The 8,897-nt window shown below is 45.3% G+C and overlaps 1 protein-coding gene across 1 annotated transcript; it reads right to left on the bottom strand.

Annotated features, from left to right (window-relative positions):
* Positions 1 to 1,173: 1,173 nt before the first annotated feature.
* Positions 1,174 to 8,168, bottom strand: LOC121295670 (hypoxanthine-guanine phosphoribosyltransferase). Its single transcript, XM_041220629.1, has 9 exons — positions 7,873 to 8,168; positions 6,427 to 6,533; positions 4,956 to 5,139; positions 4,549 to 4,614; positions 4,282 to 4,299; positions 3,957 to 4,039; positions 3,496 to 3,542; positions 3,123 to 3,199; positions 1,174 to 2,884 (listed from the first exon to the last, which is right to left on the bottom strand). The coding sequence occupies exons 1-9, from the start codon at positions 7,897 to 7,899 to the stop codon at positions 2,837 to 2,839; spliced, it is 657 nt and encodes a 218-aa protein (XP_041076563.1). The 5' UTR covers positions 7,900 to 8,168; the 3' UTR covers positions 1,174 to 2,836.
* Between the last annotated feature and the right edge of the window lie 729 nt (positions 8,169 to 8,897).

Genomic DNA, 8,897 nt, shown 5'->3' with positions numbered 1-8,897 from the left:
CAGCACACCCCCTCGGAAGTTCTTGAGCTACCATGGGTCATATTTACAAAGCGTTACCTCCAGCCTTGGTCTGGTGTGTTCCCTGGCGCTGTGTGAAGTGCTGTTCCCTTGTTTTATATTAAGATGCTAACCATGACCAATCAGGAGCAGGACATTCTGCAGAGTGGAACCTGGAACCACGGGGCTGTGATGTCGTGTGATCAGCCTGGTCCAGGCAGTGCGCAGCGAGCTGCTTGCGTAGGCTCAGGGCTGTGCTCCGGCTCCCTGCTCCGAGCTGGTGTAGCAGCGCATCATGGTTTGCAGTGATTGGGAGATACAGACCATTCTGAGCTGCTTCACTGTGTGTGGAGCCCTCATCCTGCCGGGCTGCTCCAGTGCTGTGTGCTCATCTTTATATATCTGCAGGTGCAGCTGCTGCTCCTCCTCCCTGTGGGGCTGCATGCTGTACTGGATGGAGATTGTCAGCAGTGCTGTAGCAGCACGGAAATACTGGAGTTTCACTTTCCCATCTCCAGTATTGCGTTTCTGCTCTAGCAAGGCTGGCGCTACATTACAGCACTGCCCCTGTTGGTTTAGATATATAGATAGAGAGCTGTAGACAGATATGGGGCTGTTGCTCTTGGTGCTGTATGCAGCAGCCCACACTGACAGTCTTCTTTGAATCCACCAGGTTGAAACAGTAGATTGCATTGTAAATGCTGCAATGCAGGTTTATTTTTACAAACATAAATGACAAAACAAAGCCTGACCCGTCTTCGGATCCCAGCTAAACAGCACTTTTCACGACTGAAGCAGGACAGGCTAAGCCTGTTCTCACATCTCAACAAGCATGTTCTCCTTTTAAACTGTTTCACCTTTGTTTTGAGTGCGCAACGTGCGCTCTCCTTCCTCCCTCCCAGACAGCGTGAACCTGGCCCTTCATTACCAAGCATACAATCCATTTCACCAATGAATTAAACAATGAACCCTTTCATATCCTTCAAAAGAGAGCGCATGTTCTTGCACCCCAGGGTCCTAAAGCCTTCGAATGAATGTTTGGGACATTCTCTCTGTCTATATATATACTATATATATATATATATATATATATATATATATATACACACACACTTCATGAAAAAGGATAATAATTAACTCACGGTGTAATAGTATATACTGTATTAGGAAATATTCTAACATGCAATACTAAAATAATATTTATAAGTGTATTATTATTCTAGTCACAATCTAGAACTGTAAAAGCACAACTAACATGTTTATAGATCACTTTGTTACACAACGTTAGCTGTTTGTATTGGCTGTTTTTTTTTTTCAATATGGAGTCATTACTTCATGTTAAACGCTTGTCTGCAGCGTACTGCATGTAGTCCAGTATAATACAACATATCTTTTGGGCACAGTTGCTTCTGACAGTGCTGTATGTATCTGATGAAATATGCTGATTTCCATTCTCCAGATGAATTCATCTCTCTGTAATGACACACACACACATATGCTTTTCAGGTTAACCCTGGGATTCTCCTCACAAACTGCTTGAGGGCTTCTCCAGACATCTAACCATGAATTACTGAACATCACATGTGCGCAGTTTATAATCTATTAACATTTGCATGCAACTTTCCGATGTCTAAGAACTGCCTGAAGCGTTCGATACTTTGGCTGCCTGATTAACACACAGTATGCTCTAAGCCAAGCAGCCACATTTATACATGTGTATCGCAGGGAGCTGCAGGCTGGCTGTGGGGCTTCACATGATCATTCTCACTCAGAATGGATTCACATACTACTTTAGACCCCCTGGAACAGTGAGATGTGTTTCCACTGCCATGGAGCCCGTTCTGGACACTAATCTCCAGGAGGCTGGTCTGCCCCTGTTCCTTGTGCAAGTAGGTTCAGTTAGGTTTCAGTGTGGAGACTGCTCTGTCCCTGTGCCCTGTAACTGAGGTTCTCAAAGTTTATATTGGTGAAACCCCATTTATAGTGGCTTTTGTCTGGGAGTCATGCTTTCTATTTATTTTTTTTTTTTTTTTTTTTTACAGCTGAAATGTCTTTGTTTTCTGCTAGTTCCTTTTTAAAAGACCCAGCCTGCTTTATAAAACTATAATGTTTCATGCTGGATTGGACCCTGGAACTGTGAATATAAAACAAACCAAAAGAACACAAGCAACTGAAATCAACTTGATTAAGGGGACAGCGCTGACGCAGTCAATTTATTTATATATATATATGTTGTTTTTTTTTTTTTTTTGGAAGAAGGTATATCAACAGCATACAAAAATTAATGAAGACAAGGTTTTTTGGGGATTTACATGAAAGGGTTAAATTACTTTAATAATGTTTTTTGGGTTTTTTTTTTGTTTTTTTTTTAAAATCATTTAAACTTTTCACGGATATCCAAAAAAAAAAAAACTTTTCATTTTGCTATACTGCAGTTAACCCTGCGTCCAGATTGCTCTCTCTTTCTTCACAGTACAGCGTGCTTTGCACTGTCCTGTTGTGAGTGTTGTTCGTTTCATTGAAGTGTCTGCACAGACGAGTAGATTATCAGGAGCTCACTTTGGCTTTACTAAAAGCAATTCAAAGGGGAGCAGGATTTTTTTAATTTGCATCAAAGCATGAAACGCGCCTGTCTCTAAAACGTTTGGGAGAGCGAGTGGCTGGCTACGGGTTCGAGAGTGACAGCAGCCTGCAGGGTGTGTGGGGGACGATGGCTGGGTCCTGTGCCAAGAAACTGTAAATACAAAATGGATCCTTAAACCACTGCTTTTAAAATATAAAACAGTCTAATAATTCATAATAATATAATCATTCCCAGCTAGGCGTTCGTCTGGGCTCTTCACTCTTTGTACTTCTCTTTGCCATGTTCACTGATCACACAGATATGCTGAGAGAGAGAAGAGAGAGAAATTCAGTGTATTTTCATGTTGGTGTTAAACATGTCATTTTGCAATCCACACAGATTATAATGAAAAGCTTTTCTGAAACCCTGTTGAAATGTGTGTCTACTTGGGTTAGTTTATAAGATGAACTCAGCTGTAACTAACCCCATTGTTTCTGTGTCTTACACAGGAGCGATTCAGGGGCTTGCCATAAGCAATACTCTGCTTCCACGGTATACTTACATTGAGATCTCTAAAGTACTCGTTATAGTCTAGCGCGTATCCCACTAGATACTTGTCAGGAACTTCAAATCCTACAACTGAAAAGAAGAACAACTTCATTGATTTATTTGTATTTGGTAAAGACGAACAACACCCTGTACCCCACCCCCGTCCCAGGTGAGGAAGTGCCTTTGTGGTCAGCAGGCTGCACGTTGCAAAGCCCTCACAGCGTTCGACACAACCAGCTGGGATAGGCAGTCTGTGTCTCAAACAAGCCCTGAAAACTTTGCAGGAGGTTTGGTGTATCTCTGCTTTTTAAAAGCAATGCAGACCCCTGGAAGACTGACATCAACTAGGTACCACCTTATCAGACAAAACCCCCAGTATCACTCACAGTCTGGTCTGTAGCCAACGCTCCTGGGCGTCCTCTTCACCAGCAAGCTGTTGAGACAGAATCCAAATATAGAGCAACCACAGAAACAGCACAGGCTTGCATTACAACCACATAGCCCACATTACAACAGCACTGACTTGCATCATTACTGAGGACCCACTGTGAGGACTCTGCACAGAACCACACTGAGCAGTGACTGTCTAGGGGTTCAATACCCAAGACTGATCATCTCAATCCCTGGCTGTGTTAACATGCTGTGTTTATAGAAGTGCAGTCAGCTATTCCCTTCACAAATCACAAGGGGATGAATACCACTCACTCCACCAGAGGGTGCTACAGCACCATCAGTCTCAAAGGCCACCTGTCCATGCTGACTGCAGCACAGCAGCTCTGCAGCTGGGAGAGGAGACAGGCTTTGAAGAACAGGGCAACAGCAATTCAAACTGAGTCCATCTGCTTACCTCGCCACCTTTACCATCTTGGGGTTGAACTGTTTCAGCAACTTCAGTAAAGTCTTCATTGTATTGCCTGTGTCGATAATGTCCTGGAATAAAAACAAAGAAACTAACAAGGATATATAATAAATCCGTGACCAGCAATTGGAAAAAACAAACCACACAATGTGTTTGAGCTTTACACAGGAAGAGACTATAAAAGCAGGCTGCATCTTCCATCCCCACTGTGGTTTCAGCCTGGGTGACGAGTTCTGAGCTTGCAGTGAGACTTCTCAGACTGGGAGGTGAGTCTGGTCTAATGAGCAATAATTTATAATAAATCACCACTCACCTCAACTATCAGGACATTCTGAGAGAGAGAGAGAGAGAGAGAGAGAGAGAGAGAGAGAGAGAGAGAGATTTAACAGAAACATTCAAGAAGTGCAAACACTCAATTTTCTTTAGTATTTTACTTGTATTTGGTCATGTCAATTTGTTAAGATTTCTGATACATTTAAAAAATACAATTCCATTACTTCATATACTTCATATGGAGAAGCACTGTCACCCTCATACGGGGTCATCATGTATTTGTGTCTTCGTGGTTTTTAAGCCCTACCTTCCCAGTCAGTGTAGAAAGGTCGTCTCCACCGATCACTTTGATTTCACCCGTCGACTGATCATTCTGAAAGGGAAAGAAACCACAAACAGCACGATAAATAACCTGCAGACAGACAGGTCCACTTCAAGGGTGCCGCTCCTGTCCTGTTCTGGGGATTTCTGATTACATATTCGCTGCCTTCATTTTTACTTGCTTGTCATTGCATTTGTTTGGTTTTTAAAGAAGTTTAAACACCCATCGCTCAAACAGTTCTAAGTTTGCAGAGTAACGGAGGGCTGTCCCAACCCTACTGGTTGTGTCCCCCTGAGCCTTCGCTATCAGCAAGGGGTGTGAAACAGGAAGGGGGCTCTCGGCTGTGCACAGCAGGGGGCACATGGTTCAATCGGAGAGCCGGCAGCCCTTACACAGTAGCTCTTGAGCCTGATGAAGTCCACTGTCATGGGGATGGACTTGTCACTGTTGCGGTTCAGAGCCTTGATGTAATCCAGCAGGTCAGCGAAGAACTTGTACCCGCCCTTCAGCACGCACAACGCCACGATGTGGTGACCGCCCATATCACGCATGATGTCACGGGCCAGGCGCTCCGTCCTGTGGGGGAAGAGAGAGAGAGAGAACAGAGACCATGCGGGGGGGGAGGGGGGGAGAGCGCAGGAAGAGAGCGAGAGAGTGAGGGGAGAGAGAGCGAGCACGCAGGGGGGAGAGCAGGAGAGAGAGAGCAGGGAGAGAGAGCACAGGGGGAGAGAAAGAGAGAGAATTCACCCATCTGTTATCTTGCCTGTGTTGAGGCTGTCCCTGGATTGACTGCAGGGTTCCTCTCGCCTCCTACACCTTGCAGTCTGCAGGTTCAAACTGCACAGATCCAGGACGTGACCTGAGCTATCTGTCTGCATCTAGAAATCACACCCCAGCCATGACCGAGCAGATGCCAAGCAAACTGACAGCATAAGAGTCTGATGAATCCAGCTCAGTCACACCAAAACCCACAGAGAGGCTGCGTAGGACTGTGATGATGAGAGATGGGTTGATTGCACATCACTGTCTACTGCATCTGAAATCACCTTAACAAGAATGACTCACTGGCCTCATCGTGCATTGAACACACAAGTACACACACATGTATAAAAGGTTTACAATCCACAGGTCAAAGGTATCTATGCAAATATGGTCACTGTAATGATTAACCATTTTTAGCTGCGAGCCCTGAACGGTTCTGTAGACAGGCTATGATTCTGCTGAGTAAGGAAGTCAGCTTTGCTGTTCTGCAACAGCGGGCTGCAGTTATGAGTGGAGCTATCTTTCCTATCCTGCAATAGGGCAATAGTGCAACAGAGTTATCTCTCCTAGACCTCTGCAGGTCTGCAGTGTTGAAAGAGCTAATGGGGAGATTGGAGTTCGACTCCATATTTCAAGGTATTGACAGAACAGGGTCTCCGTTCTGAGCTGATCTCTACATGGAGCCGGTCTCTGTGTGGAGCCCATCTCTGCGTGGAGCCCGTCTCTGGGAGTAACTGTAGGTATGTGTAACCAGGCGTGAGCTGGGTGCAAACTGTGGACCATGCAAAAAGAAAACCAAACCAAAACGTGTGTAACCCACTACAGAAACATGCCAGGATGGCTGGCATCCTCTCAGAATCTCTTAGGGCAGTGCAGTAGGGCTGGTAATAAGATTCCTATTGCATTGTAATTTCCAGGTTTTTAATATGACCTTGATTAGCCTCAGTGTATAAGTAACAAGGCGTGTCTTACTAAACTCATAGTAAAACCAGGAATGGATCAAACTGCTCTGCAATGGGAGTCTCATTTCCATTCCCGTTACATAAGCAAGCTTGCGATTGCTGTCGAGTGGAAAGGGCTAGCAGCAGCAGGGGTGCAGACCTGTCCATGATGAGGCCGTGTGGGATGAAGACCTGCTCCAGGTCGCCTGCATAGTGCTTGGGGATACAGAACAGATCCAGGTCATAGCCTTGCTCCTCATCACTGAGCTGCAACACAAACACAAAGACCAGTGAACAAGGACCCTCGAGCAATGAAAAGACAGAAGTGTAGAGTCACAGCCCAGGCCACTCTGTGAACACGCCTGTGCAGCGTGGCTGGGAGCTCCGAGGAAGTCACACTCCTCTCATTTGATTTGAGAGGGAAGTTTAAACCACACTCATTTACAGCTAAACCATTGACCTACTGCATGACCTTGACAAGGACAAAACTGAGGGTGGCCTGATAAGAGATAGGAAAGCAGACAATATCCCTGAAGGTATTTTAGGCATCTGTAAAGGAAGAGGTGACTTCAGACCAGCTATCTCTGTGCATATAGATGCATTTCACGATGACTGCTCCAGGTCTGGATGTCAGTAGTTATTATTGTAGGCAAAATTCAGGCCTTGACTAAACAAATTTCAACCCCTCTTCCTCTGAGTTACACGGCGGCGGTCTGTGCCACACCAGAACCAGCAAAGAACCTTCAGTGAAAGGAAGTGTGCATCCTCTAAACTGTGTCTCCATTGCCTAGTGGAGCCCTGCTCAGACTCATCTAGCTGAGCACACAATTATGATCAATCCTTTCCATCAGTGAGCAGTCAAACCCAGATCTGTGCTCAGAAGTGCATGACTCAACTAGGAGACGTGTTTCTGTTTTAACCTGTGCGATGTGCTCTCTCTCTCTGCACTAACCATTCTAGTCAATATGAACTACCTTGGACATTGGAACAAAGCCATCTACAGAGAGAACACAAAACAGCAACTCAGTGTTTGGAAAATAAATAAAAAGCAACAAATGAATAAATAATTTAATATTATTATTTCTATGTTCTAGTGCAACTCATTTTTTCCATTCAGTAATACTGTATTGCAACATGTGATCCTTGACTGCATCGGCGTTATCGGGGTGCGTTTTGTTTACAGCACGCTGAAATGCAACACATTCCAAACTACGCGGAATCGTTCAGATTCACAGGCACACGCTGCTTGGTTACTGCGCTGGCTTCCAAAACCCAGACTATTATTATCTGTTTTAATCTAGCACGCCTGTTTACTGACAACCAGCTTGTTATTAGCCAGCAGCGTGTCCCGGTGCCATGTGCCGCACGCGTGCAAATTAAAAAAAAATATACCAAAAATGACCGTAAGAACAGGCATCTTCCCGTCCCCTGTAACCCATACAGAACACACGAGACTTGCATAACGCACACTGAAACAATATATAGCAGAGGAGCAACGGTGCGACTTTGTCTCCTGTGAGCACAAGCCTCCTTTTCCGCTACCCACCCTTTTTGTTTTGGCACAGCAGGCGGTAAATATGTAAAGCCCGCCGGGGCAGTCACTTACCACGACACAGGAGCTGTCAGTCGCCATGCCGCTTGTGTGATTATTACTAGAGGCTGCTGCAGTGCTAGCCTACCGCTTACTCGCTTCACCTTCACCAGACCCGGGCTTCCCTCTGCGTGTGCTCGCAGCTAATACGATGCGGTAGACGGAACTGAAGCACGCTTTGCTCGGGACTAGGGGTCTGAGTGAATAACGCAAACGAAGCGCCGCCCACCACGCTTTTAATTTCATTCCTCCTGTGCTTTATAGTGACAACGAAAAAAAGACGCAGTGCAGCAGGCGAGGCCCTCCAGCAACATGGTATAATATTTGCACCGTGTATTGGCCTGAGGCGCCGAGAGGCAGCACGCAGGGATATCGCTAGAAAGTGTCCTGTGGGCGTCAGATGATTCTTGGTTAGGTATTGGGCTAGAGTTAGGTTTTAGGCTGGGGTTGCTAAGGTTAGGGCCAGGGTGGGTTGATTTCGTAGAGCTGCCGAGCTCTGGAAGTGAAAGGTGGGAGTGCTTGGCCAATGCCCTGTAAATGCATCTGATGTCCTCAAACACTTCCTAGGCGGATATTCTTTACTCTTCTAGTCAACACTGCCCTGTTAATACTCGCTAAGTAAGCCGCACTAATGGAACATACTGGAGAATGTAACCAACATCCATAATGTTTTTATCGTTTGCAAGCTGAAGGAAGAATTAATCTTATCTCACTAAAAATAGGCCCTGATTTAATTATCTATCTTGCCGTTTTGGGGGTCATAGAGAGAGAGAGATATTGGGCTTTCAAATAGTCTATCCTGATTGGTCAAAACAGGTCACATGGGGGTGTGAATATTACATTAAAAAGGGGCGAATCACGTGTAGATATCCATATGCCACTGGGATTTTGGGTCAGCTGTCAACACGAGTGAAGAAAGCGTAATACTGCTAGCATCGAACTTACCGAAGCACAGCTTCTGGACATTGAGAAAGAAAAGAAAAAAAAAATACACACGAGTCCACTGCCTGGGCATCGGGTGGCCTTGTTATGCCGCTGTC

Source organism: Polyodon spathula, chromosome 20 (assembly GCF_017654505.1).
Source record: "Polyodon spathula isolate WHYD16114869_AA chromosome 20, ASM1765450v1, whole genome shotgun sequence".
NCBI lineage: Eukaryota > Metazoa > Chordata > Actinopteri > Acipenseriformes > Polyodontidae > Polyodon > Polyodon spathula.
Note: the sequence above shows the minus strand (reverse complement) of the source record. Positions and strands in the feature narration are given on the sequence as shown.

Bases quoted from the DNA above. Each gene is read 5' to 3' on its own strand.
- LOC121295670 (XM_041220629.1), bottom strand. From the start codon at position 7,899: ATGGCGACTGACAGCTCCTGTGTCGTG. The intron at 4,615-4,955 runs GTAAGGGCTGCC...TTTCCCTTTCAG, and splicing joins TCAGGCTCAAGAGCTACTGT to AATGATCAGTCGACGGGTGA. The intron at 3,200-3,495 runs GTGAGTGATACT...TCTTCTTTTCAG, and splicing joins CGTTGGCTACAGACCAGACT to TTGTAGGATTTGAAGTTCCT.